Below are 17,326 nucleotides of genomic sequence, written 5' to 3' on the forward strand. Positions count from 1 at the left end.
ATTCTGTTTCCTAAGGTTCCCTTGGATCTTACATGTGAGGGCCATGCTCATTTGTCACACTATATCACTGAGCAAACTGGAGTCGAAACATGCAAATGAACACTGTAGAATTAGTCAGGCTCCTATTGTACAAAGTAACAAAAATTTAGTAAGTGCCATCATGTTCCACTTGTCATGTGCTATGTCATAGCATATTATATATAAGTGAAAATGCTGAGCAAAATCTTGGCATTTCATTTTTGCTTTTAGCAAGTGATAATGATATGACCATAAAGTGAAGTTTATGCTTATTGGGAAATTTTATATTTTTTGTTCTGTTTAGAAATTACTAACATAGAAGCTTTGTACCAGGTTCTGTTCTAAGGGTTCTACATGCATTAACTCATTGTCTCACAGCAGTCCAATGGGGTGGATACTCTTTATGCCTAATACACAGATAGAAGCACAGAGAGGCTGAGTGATTGGTCACAGAGCAAACCAAAGCAGCCTGTTTCCAGAGTCAGTGCTTCAGTCACCACCTTATGTTGCTTCTCATATTGCGTAGGCTCAGGAAGTCCACGTACTGAGGTCATCCAGAAATGTGTCTGCCCTCAGCCTCTCTCCAAGCATGTAATATTTGGTGAAGATATTGCTCGGTTCTCAAATACTTCTTCCTGGATCTTAAGTGGAACGAGGGTCATCTGGAAAGTCATGCATTTCTAAAGTTATGTTGAAGATTCCTCCGATTTCTGCCCTATGTTTGCTTCCTAGGTTAAACAAACTGTGGCAGCATTAAAAACCAATAATGTCACTGTCAGTGCTCGGGTGCAGTCATCTGCATTTTTCTCTGGTAACCAGGTTTTGAGTGACAAGGAAGGTAAGTAAACCACTTTATCAGAAATAATTTTTGTCTGGAGTAAGTTGCTTATGTGCAAATGCGTATCTGAAAATTTAAAAATCTTTAATGTCACTGAAGCATCATTCTTGCCAATGTTTTTCATAGATTAGGGCAATTGTACATCCTATTTCAGAATCAAAGGCTGTTTCTAACAGATCAGTTCTCTCACTGAATGGCACTTGAATCATTCATTCAGCAAATAATTATTTTGCACCAACAGTAATAGCAACCCTGAGAAGCCTGGCTGTCATTTCTTGAGGGTATGTTATGTGCCAGACCCTTGGCTAGGTTGCCAGGATACAAACATTGTCTCCTGATCACCCCAGGAAGTCCCATGAGAATCAAGGTTCAGTCCACAGTTACCCACCAGCAAATGGCAAAACCGAGCTACTCGTGGAGCTTCTCTCACTCTCAAGCCCATGCTTTTTGCCCTTTTCTTGTGCCTTTCCTCTGGTTCAGGGTTTCTAATGGGCTGCTTCTTTTTGCATCTTACTGCCATAAAGCTTAATTCCTAAGGTAGCTTTAAATGTTTTGATTTTAGATGAAAATTGACTCACTTAGCAATTTTCTTAGGTTATTAAGGTACTACATTCTTTTGCTTTTTCCAATATAGTGTATGTGTGCATTGTTTAAAAATAAAAACAATTATATAGTGCAATTAGCATTCTGAAAGGGTGAGACAGAAATTATTCTGACCTTCAGCTTCAAGGTTCTGTGTTCCCCTGTTCTGGCTATACAATTTTCAATACCTGACTTTAGCCATTAAAAAAAATTAATATGAGGAATAGGGACCTTTTTTGTGATGGATTATTCAGACGGTCTTTGATGTGCAGAAGTCTGTTTTACAACTCATTACTTATTGACATAGCTGGCCACTGCCATTTGGGGGGTGGTGAACAGCATGCTTGCCATACCAAATTCATGAACTGTCAGTGTCTTTAATTGGCCTTAACAGAAGAGGAGGAAGTAGTGAATCACAAGGGGAGATGGATGGAGAGTTGACCAATGAAACCATATATATGTGGTTTATTTATTTTTCTTTTTTTCTTTTTCTTTTTTCCTCCTCCTCCTCCTCCTTCTTCTTCTTTTTTGCAGAAGAAGGGATGTTAGAGAGTTTTATAGACAGGTCTTCTTACTTTAAAAATTGATAACTATAGTCTCAGAGAGATGGATGGTTTATTCTAGCTGATAAATAAGGTCTTATGCTCCGAGTCCAGGGTTTTCACCAAGACTCTACATCTAAGTTTCTGGGCATGGCTGTATTGCTGGTTAGTGTTCCAGCCATAAAGTAAGCTTTACATACTTTTAGATCTTTAGCTTGGGGTATGGTACCAAAAGCAGAGAATGAATGACCTGTAAACTGACTTTCTTAAAATAGTTTTCTTTGTCTCTTCATGACTAACTGGATAAATTACTAGCCCAGAACCCTGAGCACATTTTAAGAAGGGTCCAATGATAACTTTGTGTTCTACATCAGCCATGAAAATTTCTACTAAAGATTTTCAAGATCAGGTAACTACCAGACTGCAGTCATTTACTAAGTAATACTGGGGTATATTGTTGCCTTATTTTGAAGACAGAAAAGAAGGAAAGCAAGGAAGCAAGTAAACATCTCTGCAGCAGACCCGGGCTTTGCTTTTTGATAATTCATCTCCCCCTGTGGTCATTCCATCTCCTGATTAAGTTTGATTGCCCCACATAATCTGCTCACAGGACTGAGTTAAAGAGCGGCATTTGGAAACAGATTTTATTGGCTGTTTTTAATCAATGGCAGAGCTGCATTTTAGTACTATGACTTCAGATACCCTGAACTAATATTATATTCTGCTGTGTGAGTTGTGTTTCAGGTTTTAAAAGGCATTTTATTAGGAAGTATATATAGTGTTCAAAATATATGTAGTGTTCTTATGAAGCAAATACCTAATAGAGATAAATCATGTTATTTTATTTATCTTAAATGAATATTATCACTACTATTCAATGATTATATTTGTTATTTGGAGCAGATTTAGAAAAGATTAGCCTTAGAAAAAAGAGACATTAATATTTAATATTATCACATCTGATTTTTAAGTTTTATTTGTATTCAAAGGCTTCAACTAACAAAGCAACCCTGAATTTTTGCTTTTCCTGTCCTTAATTTAGTACATGTCTACTATGTTATATCATCACATCTTTGGTATCATGCTATATCATATATCATCATCACATCTCTGCTCTGACACATCATATTAGTATCGCCATTTACCAACAAGGAATCCGAGGCTAGAGCCTAATGAGTTTCCTAAATCCATATAGACCAAGAATTTGAACTCTGGTCAATTTGACTCTAAAATCACTGTAATTATTCCTAATTGTTTTATTTCACTCTCTTTCATTTATTTCAGAGGATTACATTCGTTATGCCCATGGTCTGATATCTGATTATATCCCTAAAGAATTAAGTGATGATTTATCCAAATATCTAAAGTAAGTGTTGGTGTAGTCCTAATGAACAAGGACCTTTGTGCTTCTTGGTTTCCCCAGCAAAAGGTTTCTCTGTGGCATATGATATCACTGTGTGATAAGAGATTATTCTTGAGCTTTGTCTTATACTGTATGGATTGGGGAGGATTTTTTTGTAAATATTTTTTTAATTGTCAATGGACCTTTATTTTATTTATTGATACATGGTGCTGAGAATTGAACCCAGTGCCTCACACATGCTAGGCACGCACTCTACCACTGAGCCACAACCGCAACCCCAACCCTGGAGAGGATTTTTAATAGACATTGAATGGAATAAACTGATTTGGTAGAAACTGATTACAGCAACTAGCGAGTTTAGGGATTGGAATTTTTTTTTTTTTTTTTTTTGTATTAGAGGACAAATGTGTTTAAAGTTTTATCCCCAGTGAGACTTAACTAACTTGATTTTTGTGATCATTTAAAGAGAAAGAGATAGGAAAGGAAGGGTGGATGGCATGTAAAATATTTTTGAAAATTGTATTAAAGGTTTTATACCGTTTCACTACCATTAGATGTTCACTAACTACCTTTATAATGCTGAGTACTTCAAATTGAAAGTCACGTGGAAAATAATCTCTGTCCTTTAGAGATGGAAGAACAGTTTTAAGAATGATTTGATTTTCATTCCTTCCTTTTTAAAGATCTTTTTTTTAATATTTATTTTTTAGTTGTAGTTGGTTGGACACAATACCTTTATTTTATTTATTTTTATGTGGTGCTAAGGATTGAACCCAGGGCCTCGCACTGCTAGGGGAGCGCTCTACCGCTGAGCCACAACCCCTAAAGATCTTTAATATAATATAAAGACCATACTTTTGTTGAAAAGTATGTGCTTATTTTCAAGATTTTAGCCATTATTAAGAGCTTATGTTTATGATGATTTAATAGCTTTTCCCAATCCTTATTAAATCCTTTTGCTTCTTTAATAATCCATGATAGGGAAGAATATGGTTATTTTTTTAAAAAAATCCATAATAGATAATAATAGAGTTGTTTGTTGTTTTCAGCAAATTCCACAGATCCTGCTTTAAAAACAGTCAGTGGAAATTGGTCCTTATACTAGTTAAAGCATATTGAAAGCTTGTTTTAAATTGATAACCATCCTTCTGTTTAATATTCCCTTGGATTTCTTAGCTGATTGTTTTATTAGAGACTATATCTTTGTATTCCATTATTTGTTTAGTTTTTTTTTTTTCTTTCCCTAAAATTTCAAGTTTGATTTAAAGACTTTGGAAGACAGAGCATGCCAGTTAAACTTCTTTTTAAAGGGAGAAAAGTTTGTGTGGCTTTTGTCAACAGTTATAATGCTATTCACTTTTAAATAAATGGTAGCATCATAATTTATGAAGAAAAAACACTCCAGTGCCAAAACTCTAATTTGTGGAGGCCAACAAAAACCCACTGTGTTTCAACAAATGGGTTTAGTGTTTTTCTGTTTAAACAGTTTTAATATGAGGGATTAAGTAGCAAAATGAAGATGCATTAATTTAAAGAGATTCCATTCTTTACTTTGAGGGGATTGAACAGGAGGATCTATAGTGGCAAAGCTATATGAAAAGCAGGACTCTCTTAAGTCTTAAGTTGCCCAGTTTCTATTTGCCTTTCAATGAAAACTCATGGCTGTGATCTTTCTTAACTTCCTCAGGCTTCCAGAACCTTCAGCTCCAATGCCAAACCCTCCATCAAAGGTAAGAAACTGGGACCAAGATATTTTTGAGTTTAATTTGTTCTAGTATATATTAAAGCATACAAAATCCATCTTTCATGGAGTGGTGCAATATGGAATGTATATTATTCTGGGTTCTCCATGAGTATTTTTAATTATTGTAGATTTTACCCAAAGTGAAAACCAAGTTCATTTTAGAAAGCACCTCTATAAAAATATTATAGATATATAATAAAATGAAGCCTTCTTGAGTAGGCTAAGCCATTTAATTACTTTCATTAATGACCCAGAACCATACAACTAAAACTCATTTTGCCAAATCTAATTATAAATAGCCCAGAGGCACATCGAGCATGAGTTTTGTAACTCAAAGATGAATAAGGATGACCATGTTTCTATTCTGAATCTGAAATGATTAACAAAATTAGTTGTAGTTGCCATCTGTTATTGAGAATCCTCCTTTTCCAAACATCCTCAAACAGCTCTCCCTAGCTCCTCTATAGCTTGTGTTTATTCCCTAGATCCATAGACTAGAAAAGCCAATCATAACCCATGCCTGAACTGTAGCATCCCTTAGTCTAGACCAGATCTCAGATGAGTAAGTGTTGCTCTGAGGCAGGGGAATAAACACATGCACTGCTGTGGATGAGCTCATTCTCCAGCCAGCAGAGGACTTGAAGCTTTGAGCATGTGCAGTAGAACACAGATACAAAACAGCTTTCCTTCCCCCTGCATTCATTGCTTGGCCTTCAAGGTACTCAGCGTGCTCAGGAATTTTCTCCTATCAAGTCCTATTTGGAGGTGGGGTTAGCAGTTTAAAAAGCTGCTTTTGTTGAGCTTTCTTTGATTTTTAGAAAAGGACTGAAAATTGAAAGTGCGTCAGTGTTTATTTGGGGCCACATTCAGCAGTTGTCAAAGAAGGTGCATCTTTTGCTTCCTTTGAAGAAGAGCACTGGGCAGAAGTCAGTTGCTGTAAGATCTAAGGACATCCTAGGTCAGACACATGCTTCTTCCAGTTCCGTAGTTAATCTCTGACAGTATCCAGGGGACAAAGAGTAAAATAATAGGATGCTCTGAAAGTGTTTGTTTCTTATTTTTCTACCTCAAAAAATAAAGCGTATTTCTTTCTCCCACATGTCTATCTTCCTTAGAAACTTAGATGTAATTCATGAATTGATATAAACTTAGCCTAGAAAGTGCAAGCCTTTGATACCTTTTAGAGTAATATATCTCATAAGTTTATTCTTCTCCATTCCGGTTTTCTGTTTCTTAATTTCCAAAATTTAAGTCATTTGTGGTCTTGTCATTTTTGATTTAGATCTAGGGTCAGCAAACTTTTTCTGTAAAGGATATATAATAAATGTTTTAGGCTCCTGGCATAGACAGTCTGTGTTACAGCACAGGGCTGTGTTGTTGGAGGGCAGAAACAGCTATAGACAATACATAAGTGATTAGTATGGCTAGGTTCCAATAAAATTTTATTAGTGAAATCAAGGGCCAGCTGGATTTGGCCTGTGGGCCATAGTTTGCCAAGCTCTGATTTGGATCTCAGCATCTTGTCCTTTCTGCACCTCAGCCTTATCTCCTAGATGAGGTATGCACATTACAAACTATACTGGATAATGTACCATAGTTGAAACAAGCATAGACTATATCTTCTACTAGCTTTCCTGTCTGTGCCAAGGGTTTGATTGATTTTTTATAGGAGTATACATGATCATTTTCAGGAAATACCTCCCAGCAGCCACCAGGCGTTCTTGTATCAGTTGTAATGCAAGCATGGAGTCTGCATCTAAATGTGTTTTGCCTCATTTTCCCTTATTGTCACATCTCTGCTTTTGTTGGGCTCAGCTTCCTACCCTCATCCCCTGAAATCTTTTGAATTTGTCACTATCAACTGACGAAGTTGGATGTAATCAGTGTTTGGAGATGTTCCCAAGTTCCCTTTTTGCAAATCTTTTGTATTAGTGAGAAGACCAGGCCTAACATAAATCCTCATGTTAGTCTAGTGTTTGTTCCTCTCTTCCCAGAATTGTACCCATTTAGTCACATCCTTGGTACTGTCTTTCTGAGCTACTTCACCATTTCTGCTGAAGAATCTTCAGCAGAAATCTCACTCCATAGTGATTTGGTCTTTTAAATAACAAAAATTTATCAATAAATTTTTCCCCCAATATATTCAACAATGTGCTAGAAATAACATGTGCAAAGATGTACCACAATAATTTTTATTTTTTTTATAAGAAGAACTTATAACTGGTATATTGTCTGGTTGTGAGCTTTTAAAACACACGATCATTTTGCTTATTAAATTAAATGTTTACTATTCAGATGGAAGTGAGATAGGTAAACTGAGGGGTACAGAGAGTACTGAGTCTCAACAAAGGAATGCCTCTGAAACCATTGACATGTTACAGAACAAGCAACTCATGAGCAAACCTACCTGCATTCTGTCACCTTAAGCCCTCACCACCACTTACTGATTAGCCAATAAAACAACAGCTAAGACACCATGGCAGGATAGCTCCAAGGCAGCCGGAGGAACACACAACTCCTTGTAGCATGCACATCAGGAACTTTGACCAAGGTGTGACCAGACCCTCTTCCCCAACCGCATCTCCCATTGTAATAGTAAAACCCAGATGGGAAGAGATATGAGTCTACTTGTACTTCCCACATTCCCTTATACTCACAGATATGTAATGATGGCTCAGTATATGATAGTAATGTTGTCTTATAAGCAGGGAGACTTTCCTCAGGCTCTCTGCAATCTCCTGCACTCCCATTCCTGTGTGTGTACTTTCCCTTTTTAATAAGTCTTTTGTTTTGTTACTCACCAAATGCATCCTTAAATTATTTTCTGTGACATTGTTGTATAATCTGCAAGATTAAGGTAGAGGTCTCCTTCACTACTGGAGTCTCTTGGACCTCTGTGCAGTAAACATTGTTCTGGTGAGCCAGCTAGGAGGTAAAATGACAACAACCGACCCCTGACCCCTAGTGAGTGACCTGACATGCTTTTCTTGCACTCTTAAAAAAGTTCAACTGATATTTTTTCCATTCTATTCCATTTTCATGAGCCACAGAACTTAATCTCAACTTGTCTGTCTGATTGTGGCTCTCCTCTTCAGAACTAGTTATATTAAGCAGGTCCAAGGACCACACAGGTGACTCCTAACACCAATCTTTGGGTTTAGGAAGTACCGTGCCAGTTCATTGCCCCCCCCCCCCCCTTCTCTCTCTCTCACACACACACACATTCTTCTCTGAAATGTCTTCAGATTCCTTCCCTCTGGGTTTAGGGAAACATGAGTGTCAGGTCATAAAGATGTCAAAGATAAAAGGCACTGGGTCAGATGGAACTTAACAAACTCACATGGGGAGACACTCATGAGGGCTGATCACTCAGTGTCTTCAGCACCCTCACATTTCATAAAACAAGTAGGTCACACCTGAGGCAAGCAGAGGAAATTGGCCTTGGCATGACAGCCTCAGAAGCAACCTCCAAAATCAATACAGTAATTGTTGTAGAACCTTACATAGTGCAGAGGATGGCAGGCAATCTCCCTTCCAGCCTTGCTCTTTGTATTTCTTCTTTTTTTCCCCTTTGCTGTGGAAATCTTGATTCCTGCATTGTTTCCAGGCACTGGTAAATTTCCTTTTTGGTGCTCTGCTGCCCTTTTACAGTGCCTCCATCACTGCTGCTTGCTGTGTTCATCTAGTACTAATTATCCTCTGTGTGATCTGGGATTTGAGTGACCCTCCTTTAAGGCCTTCTTTGATTCTTTTTCATAATCTTTCCAACTGCCAAACTCCTTTGTACCAGCAGTCCAGATGTTTTGTTCCCCCTTTGGTATAAGTGCAGACCCCAGAATCACTTGTTTTTGGATCATAATGTATATGCTATTCATATGCTCTGGGCTTATGGGAGAGATGTGGATTATGAGATTTGAAATTGCTCACAAGGATCCTATGGTCATTTTAAGCCTTATCCTTGATAGGGCTCATTGGGGGCAATAAAGGGAGAGTGGACCATTTTTCATCATTAAAGACATCCTCAGACCTCTGTAGACCTTTTTTTTTTTGGTACAGGATTAATCCCAGTGGTGCTCAGCTACTGAGCTACATTCACAGCCCATTTTATATATTGTTTGAGACAGGGTGTCCCTAAGTTGCTTTGAACTGGTGATCCTCTTGCCTCAGCCTCCTAAATCACTGAGATTATAGGCATGCAGACCCATACCTGGCCTCTGGAGTCCTTTCTGTCTCTTCTCATATAGGACCTCAGGCAGGCTTGAAGAATCCCGGGGCTCCAGGGATAATTAGAAGCACAGGTGTCAGTTGGAGGCAAGGATGCCTAACTTTTCTGTTGTAAGACACCAGTTAAAATGACATAAGGTCATACTTATGGACAGGACTTTGTTTATTTCAATTTCTCTTTTCTTTTTCCAGAACAGAGAGGCACATTCATCACTAAACAAGATAATGTCACCTCTCCAAATGGATAATACCACATCTGTGCCCGCCAATTCTCCTTTGGGCTGCATCTTAAATAATTGGGATGCTTTTAAGGCTGACAGTCTAAATAAAAGCAGACTAACTTTTCTTTGCAACATGGCATGGCCTCAATACAAATTGAAAAGTAGGGAGATTTGGCCAGAAAATGGGACCTTAAAATTGAACACTATCTTGCAGCCGGATCTCTTTTGCAAACAAGAGGAGAAATGGACAGAAGTACCTTATGTCCAGGTCTTTATGGTCTTATACCAGGACCCAAAACTTAAGGGTCTCTGTAAAATACACAATGACCATTTTCCTTTAACTAAAGTCCAGGAAGAAAGTGCTCCCCTAGAGGATGCACTTTTGAGTGGTGGCCTTAGAATGCCACGTGGGCCCTCCCCATTGAAAGCCTGCCACTCCCCCCAGACTGTAATCCCATGGGTTTCTCAGCCTAATCTGTCCCATCTGGTCTACCTATCAGCCCACCTTCTCATCAACTCTCAAACCCCCCTCTATCCAAGGGGAGCGGCCCTACAGGGGAGTGCTGAGAACCGTATCCCTTCATGGGGACCCCCAGCTCTCCAGTCTTCATCCACTTGAGGAAGTCTCAAATGGAGAAGGGGAAATCATGGGAATATATGATCATTTTGTTCTGTCAAACTTGGCTCAATGCAAACAGAAGTTAGGAAATTTTTCAGAGGATCCAAACCAATTTATAGATGAATTTCAGGCCCTGACTCTGACCTTTAATCTCAGTTGGTCTGACCTACATGTAGTGTTGTCCACCTGCTGCACTCTTGAAGAAAAGGATAGTATTTTGTATGAAGCTCGGGCACAAGCAGGTAGCCTGACTTTAACCAACCACTAGGGGATATAGCCATACCCCGTGAGGACCCTAACTGGAATCATCAACCAGAACACATCAGCCTTGTTAGGCGTAACCACATGATAACTTGTCTTATCGAAGGATGAAAAAGTATAAGGAAAAGGAAAAATGTGATAATTTTGGAAGGTAAAACAGGAAAAAGATGAAAATCCTTTATTGTTTTTAAATCAGCTAACTGAGGCCTTCCAGAAATACTCTTCTGTTGATCCTGACTCTGTGGATGGGCAAGTGGTATTAGGGATATTTTTCACCTACCAGTCAACCCCATACATCAAAAAAGAGATTCAAAAGAAGGCCTTGAACCAGTTCTTGTCCTTGAAGGAGCTGAAAGATTTGGCCCCTCTGGCATTCCACAGAGAAAGAAAGGAAAAGTTTAGGAGGTCCCAGAGGAGATGGCAACAGGCTAGAGAACAAGCCCAACTAATTTCATTTGGTATGAGAAGCACCTTGCAATCTCAAGGTGACCCTAGAGGCAGATGTAGCCCAAAGGGGAAAAACTGGAGACCTGACAGATGTTTCAGGTATGGAGAATCTGGACACTGGAGGAAAAATTGTCCTAAACAGTGACCACCTCAATCTGGTTTTGTCCCCTATGTAATGGGGGAAAAACAATGGGAGTGAGACTGCCCTTGCCTCCAAAGGGAAGCTGGGTTGGACATCCTCTCCTATGATGAGTGCCCTTGAGGACTGAATGTATCCAAGGTTTCATATTGTCCCCATTGGCCAGCTGGACTTCACTCAGGAAGAGTCTCAGGTGACTCTTGACATGGCAGGTAAAAAATATGGGATATGGGGATTTCATATTTTGCCTTACTTGAACCTCTTACACTACTTTATAATCAAACCTTTTTTGTGATTGGTATTGACAGAATCTCTAAAGTTAAAAGATTTGTAGTATCTCTGACTTGCAGATTTGGAGAACTAATTATGACTCAAGCCTTCCTGGTTTTCCCAGAAAGCCCCACTCCCCTGTTAGGTTAGAAATTCTTAGGCTCTCTGTATGTAACTCTTCATGTAGCACCTAAACATTCACCTCCCCCTTCATTGGGGCATTGATAATATCTAGAAAGAGATTGGAGTTCTGCCTGTGGATGCTTTGACTAAAATAATTCCTCAAGTTTGGGACATTCAGATATCAGGAAAGGCAATAAATGCCCAGACAATCTTAATTTTTCTAAAAGACCCAAAAACATAGCTCCATAAACAATAGTCCTCCAGCAGCCTGAGGCCTGCCAAGGGTTCCAACCCCTTATCTGTATTTTAAGCATGGTATCCCAGAGCATGTCATACTCCGATTCTCTCAGTGCTAAACCTTGCGGGGAATGTCGACTGGTCCAAGATTTGCAGGCAATTAATAAGGCTTTAATTCCCCCTTAATCCCATAATCCTAAACCTATACACTATTTTGACTTACATACTGAGTTGATCTGCATAGTACACTGTCCTTAATCTCAAGAATGCTGTCTTTGCATCCCATTACACCCTGAGTCACAATAACAGTTTACCTTTGAATGGACTGACCCTGGCACAATAGAAATTGGTCAATGTACTTAGAAGGTGCTGCTTCAAGGAATTATAGACAGCTTGCACCTGTTTAGAAATGCCCTAGCAAAGGGGAATTAAGTTCTCAAACTTCAGAAAATGGAGCTCTGTTCAAATATGTGAATGGTCTTAACTGCAGCCCCACAAAACAAGATGCTGACAAAAATACTATCAGAGTTCTTAATTTCTTGGGGTTTCCTGGGTTCTGAGTATCTTCATGAAAGGCCCAGATATCCCAACAGAAGGTAAAATATAATACTACAAGAAAGTGATTAGTATGCTACCATTTGGATATAGAGGTTGAGAATAAGATGGTAGCATCAAGTGGAACTCAGTGATTGTGTGGAACTAATCTATGGGCCTTGGCTTCCCCTTTGGTGGTTGGTTAGATGTACCCTAGGATATCCATGGATCATAGATGTTGGATTAAGACCACAGGTGAGTCTACTAACCTCCCAGATTTTCATGAAAGATGGTCACAAATTGTTCTTTACTGGTAATGACCATTTAGCTTCCATCTTTGTACTCCAGATATGGCTGGAAGATGTAACGTGGCACATAGAAGCCTTTCAGTTTTACTCAAAGAAATTTAAATGACAATGTGGTATCCCCATGTTGGATTAATCCTATTAAGTATTGAGGTAGCCTTAATGAGAAAAGCAATGCTCCAGAATCATATGGCATTTGACGTCTTAATAGCTGCCCAGTCAGGGGCCTGTGCCATTATTAAAACTGATGTTGTGTATATATCCCTGATAATTAAGGCAGCATTACTTTAGCCTTGCAAGATCTGCATCCTCAGGTAAAGGTGATGGCTGATGATTCTGCTCTTAGCCTAAATGCTTGGCTCTCTTTGCAGAATAAAGGAAATTGTTGGGAAAAATTATTAATATTCCTTATGACCCTCATAAGTGTTGGGTTCTTTTGTGCCATGGATTATTTTGTTGCTTTGGGATACTACCTCAACTATCTACTTGTTTTCCTAGGCAAGTAGCCAGAATGATGGTGGTGAATGGATTTCGCCCTTCTCCAGCAACTGAGAGTAGCCTCACTCTGTCTCCTCCAGATAGGGAGGAAGAGACTTTAGATCCCTGGATAGGTAGGGAGGACATCCCATTCCAGCTTGAAGCAGCTACAGAAGATAGACCACCTTCTTTCGGCAACCTGGTAAAAATAGGGATCTAAGTCTGGTGCAGGAGATAAGATAGGTAAATTGAGGAGTACAGTAATTCTCAACAAAGGAATGCCTGTGAAACCATTGACTTACAGAACAACAACTTGTGAGCAGACCTACCTGTGTTCTGTCGCCTTAAGCCCTCACCGCCACTTACTAATTAACCAATAAAACAGTGGCTAAGACACCCTGGCTGGATAGCTCCAAGGCAGCCAGAGGAACACACAACTCCTTGTAGCATGCACATCTTTGACCAAGATGTTACCAGACCTCCCACTGTAATAGTTTTAACCCACATGGGAGGAGATAGATATGAGCTGCTAATCAAGTGACTGGTTTCTACTTGGACTTCCCACATTCCCTCATATCCACAGATACGTGATGATCACTCAGCATATGATAGAGTAATGTTGGCAGCATAAGGAGGGAGGCTTGCCTCGGGCTCCCTTCCTGCACTTCCATTCCTGTGTGTGTACTTCCGCTTTTTAATAAATCTCTTGCGCTGTTATCTTACACCAGTTATGTTCTTAAATTATTTTCTGCAACATGGTTAAGAACCTGGAAGATGCAAGTAGAGATCTCTGCTCCTATAGATCTCAGATCCCTGTATGATGACAGAAGTACTTTTATTTATTTTAAGTTCTAGCCATGGATATTTTTTATTTGAATCATCAGAGAAGTGAATAATGTCCCAATGTTTATAATGACATCTGTGTTAGAAACATTGCACCACAGATAAGGAACACAAACATCCTCCTGACCTTGTGCTCTTTGAGTTTTGAAAATAATAACCTTCAGCATTATGAACCACAAGAAGACACCTTTCCAGTAAAAATATACATAGCCTGACCACCCTTTACTGTCTCAATTTATTAACAAACATGTATTAAGAAAGTTGCATGTATCCATGCGCTTTGTAGTGGTAGGTAGTTCATATGTGGTGAATTAGCCTATTTTTTCCCCCTCTGCAGTATGTTTGGGGGGTGGCTTTTGTAGAATGTGGCTTTCAGTGTGGCATATTTATACATGCACATAACATGATTTCATCAGTTTCACCCCCCAGCATCTCCCCCACTCTTCGCTCCTGTCTGCCCCACCCCCCATCCCGTCTTTATCCCTATTGGCCTCCCTTCTACTTTAATGATGTTCCTTCGTTTTTCCTTTTTCTTCACTACCTTCTACACTTGAGAGAAAACATACAACCCTTGACTTTCTGAGTCTGGCTTATTTCACTCAATATGGTGCTTTTCCATTTCCATCCATTTTCCTGAAAATGACGTAATTCCTTATGACTGAGTAAATCACTGTTGTGTATATAAACTACATATTCTCCATCCACTCATCTGTTGATGGATACCTTGGCTGATTCCATAACGTGACTATTGTGAATTGTGCTGTGGTAAACATGCGAATGCATCTATCTCTAAAGTATGCTGACTTTAATTCTTTTGGATAAATACCAAGAGTATATCATAGTTCTATTTTTAGTTGGTTGAGGAACCTCCATACTGATTTTCTTGGTGGCTGTACTAGTGCACATTTCCTAGCTTCCTCGCTGGCATTTAATATTATTTGCATTCTTGATTATTACCATTCTGACTGGAATGAGATGGAATCTGGATAGTTTTGATTTGCATTTCCCAAATGACTAAAGATGTTGAATATTTTTTTTATTCATAGAATTGTTGGTCATTTGTACTTCTTTGGAGAAGTGTCTGTTCAATTAATTGGCCCAATTATTGACTGGGTTATTTGGTTTTGGGTGTTTAATTTTTTAGTTCTTTTTTTCCCTATTATTTATTTTATTTTTTAATTACTTTTAAAAAATTTACATAACAGCAGAATGCATTACAATTCTTACTACACATATAGAGCCCAATTTTTCATATCTCTGGTTGTACACAAAGTCTATTCACACCAATTCGTGTCTTTATACATGTACTTTGGATAATAATGTCCATCACATTTCACCATCATTTCTAAGCCCATGCCCCCTGAATTTTTGAGTTCTTTATGTATTCTGTATTAGGTGTCTATTGGAGTAGCTAGCAAAGATTTTCTCCCATTCTGTGGGTTGGTTTTCTTTTCTGTAGATGATGCCATCCCATTTATTGATTCTTGCTATTACTTCCTGAGATATAGGAGTCCTATTGAGGGAGAGTTTTTGCCTGTGCCTATATGTTGAAGTGTTTCTCCTGTTTTCTTGTAATGGTTGCATAGTTCCTACTATTATACTTAGGTCTTTGGTTCGTTTTGAGTTAACATTTATACAGAGCAAGAGAGAGGGATCTAGTTTCATTCTTCTGCGTATGGATATCCAATTTTTCTAGCACTTTCTGTTGAAAGAAGCTCTCTGTTCTTAAAAGTATGTTTTTGGAAACTTTGTCAAGGATCAAATGACTGTAGCCATGTATGTAGGTTTGTTTCTGTATCTTCTATTCTGTCCCATTTGCCTATGTGCCTGTTTTATGCTGGTACTGTTGTTTTAGTTACTATGTCTCTGTAGTATAGTAACTACCCCCACTGTCTTCTACATATGAGATAAAATAACATACATAGAGAAAAAACAACCAATTTTTTTAATATTTATTTTTTAGTAGTAATTGGACACAATACCTTTATTTTATTTTATTTTTATGTGGTGCTGAGGATCTAACTCAGGGCCGCTGAACCACAGCCACAGCCCCAACACAACCAATTTTTCAACCACCATTTCAAAGCTATTTGATAATGTGATGCCTCCCACAATCTTCATTTTGCCCATGATTGCATTGGCTATTCTGGATCTTTTGCTTTTCCGTATGAATATTAAAAATGGTTTGTCAAGGTCTGTGAAGAATATTGCTGGTATTTTTATGAGGAGTGCATTGAGTATGTAGATTACTTTTGAATAAGGCCATTTTAATGTTACTAATTTTACCTATCCATGAATATGGGGAACATGGGAGGTCTTTCCATCTAATAGTGTTTTCTATTTTCATTGTTCTATGATTTTTACTGTAGAGGTCTTTCACCTTGTTAAATTTATGCCTAAGTGTTTGGGGGTTTTGTTGTTGTTGTTGTTGGTGGTGGTGGTGGTGTGTGTGTGTGTGTGTTTTAAGCTCTTGTGAATGGAATTGTTTTTCTGATTTTTTTTCCTCAACAGATTGATTATTGGTATATAGAAAAGCTGTTGATTTGTTTTTATACTGATTCTTTGCCAAATTTGTTCATTAGCTAAAGAAGTCTTCTTGAACCTTTAGGGTCTTCTTAGTATTGGATCATATCATCTGCAAATAGAGATAATCTGACTTCTTTCCTATTTGTATCCCTTTTAGTTCTATTTCTTGCCTAATTTCTATGGTTATAATTTCAAGTTCTATATTGAATAGGAGCAGTGAGAGTGTACATCAAGGTCTTGTTCCTGACTTCAGAGGAAGTGCATTCTAAAAAAAAAAAAAAGTTTTTTATGGTTTTTCCCCATTTAGAATGATATTGACTTTAGGTTTGTTACATGTAGCCTTTATGATGTTGAGCTAAGTTCCTTCTACCACTAGTTTTTTCAGGGTTTTTGTTATGAAGGAGTATTGAATTTTGTGGAAGGCTTATTCTGCTTCATCAAGATGATCATGTGATTTTTGTCCTTAGTTTAGTTCTATTTATATGGTTATTGGTGATGTTTATTGATTTGCATAAGTTATAAACAGATCTTGCATCCAACTTGATCATGATGGATTGTCTTTTTGATGGATTATTGAATTCAATTTGCTCGTATAATAAAATAAGTATTTTTGTGTCTATGTTCATCAAAGATATTGATCTGTAATTTTCTTCCCTTAATGTGTCCTGATCTGGTTTTGATATCTGGGTGAGAATAGCCTCAAGGAATGGGTTTTAAAGCATTTCCTCCCTTTCTATTCCATGAAATAATTTGAGGAGCATTGATGTTAGTTCTTTAAAGATCTGGTAAAAATTCAGCTGTGAATTCATCGCATCCTGGGCTTTTCTTGTTGGGAGACATCTTATTACAGTTCATTCTCATTGCTTGCTATTTTACATATTCTTTTGAGTCAACTCTTGTAGGTTATGTTTCTCAAAATTTATTCATTTTTTCTAGAGTTTTTATTTTATTGGAACATAAGTTTTCAAAATAGTCCTTCACGATCCTCCGGATTTCAATTTTGTCTATTGTAA

General features: G+C 38.1%; 1 protein-coding gene across 7 annotated transcripts in view; it reads left to right on the forward strand.

The window, feature by feature from the left end:
- Rnaseh2b (ribonuclease H2 subunit B) overlaps window positions 1-17,326 on the forward strand; it is an 86,650-nt gene that overhangs the window by 38,415 nt on the left and 30,909 nt on the right. For 4 of the 7 annotated variants that reach the window (XM_071611519.1, XM_027928817.2, XM_027928819.2 and 1 more), the window contains exons 7-9: window positions 751-856; window positions 3,265-3,346; window positions 5,031-5,073. In XM_071611519.1, coding sequence (XP_071467620.1) covers window positions 751-856; window positions 3,265-3,346; window positions 5,031-5,073 — 231 coding nt within the window. Of the gene's footprint in view, window positions 1-750; window positions 857-3,264; window positions 3,347-5,030; window positions 5,074-9,503; window positions 11,211-17,326 lie in introns of those variants that run through there. The other 3 variants (XR_003581800.2, XM_071611517.1, XM_071611518.1) reach the window with 1 other exon arrangement.

The sequence above is a fragment of the Marmota flaviventris genome, chromosome 4 (genome assembly GCF_047511675.1).
Source record: "Marmota flaviventris isolate mMarFla1 chromosome 4, mMarFla1.hap1, whole genome shotgun sequence".
Classification (NCBI taxonomy): domain Eukaryota; kingdom Metazoa; phylum Chordata; class Mammalia; order Rodentia; family Sciuridae; genus Marmota; species Marmota flaviventris.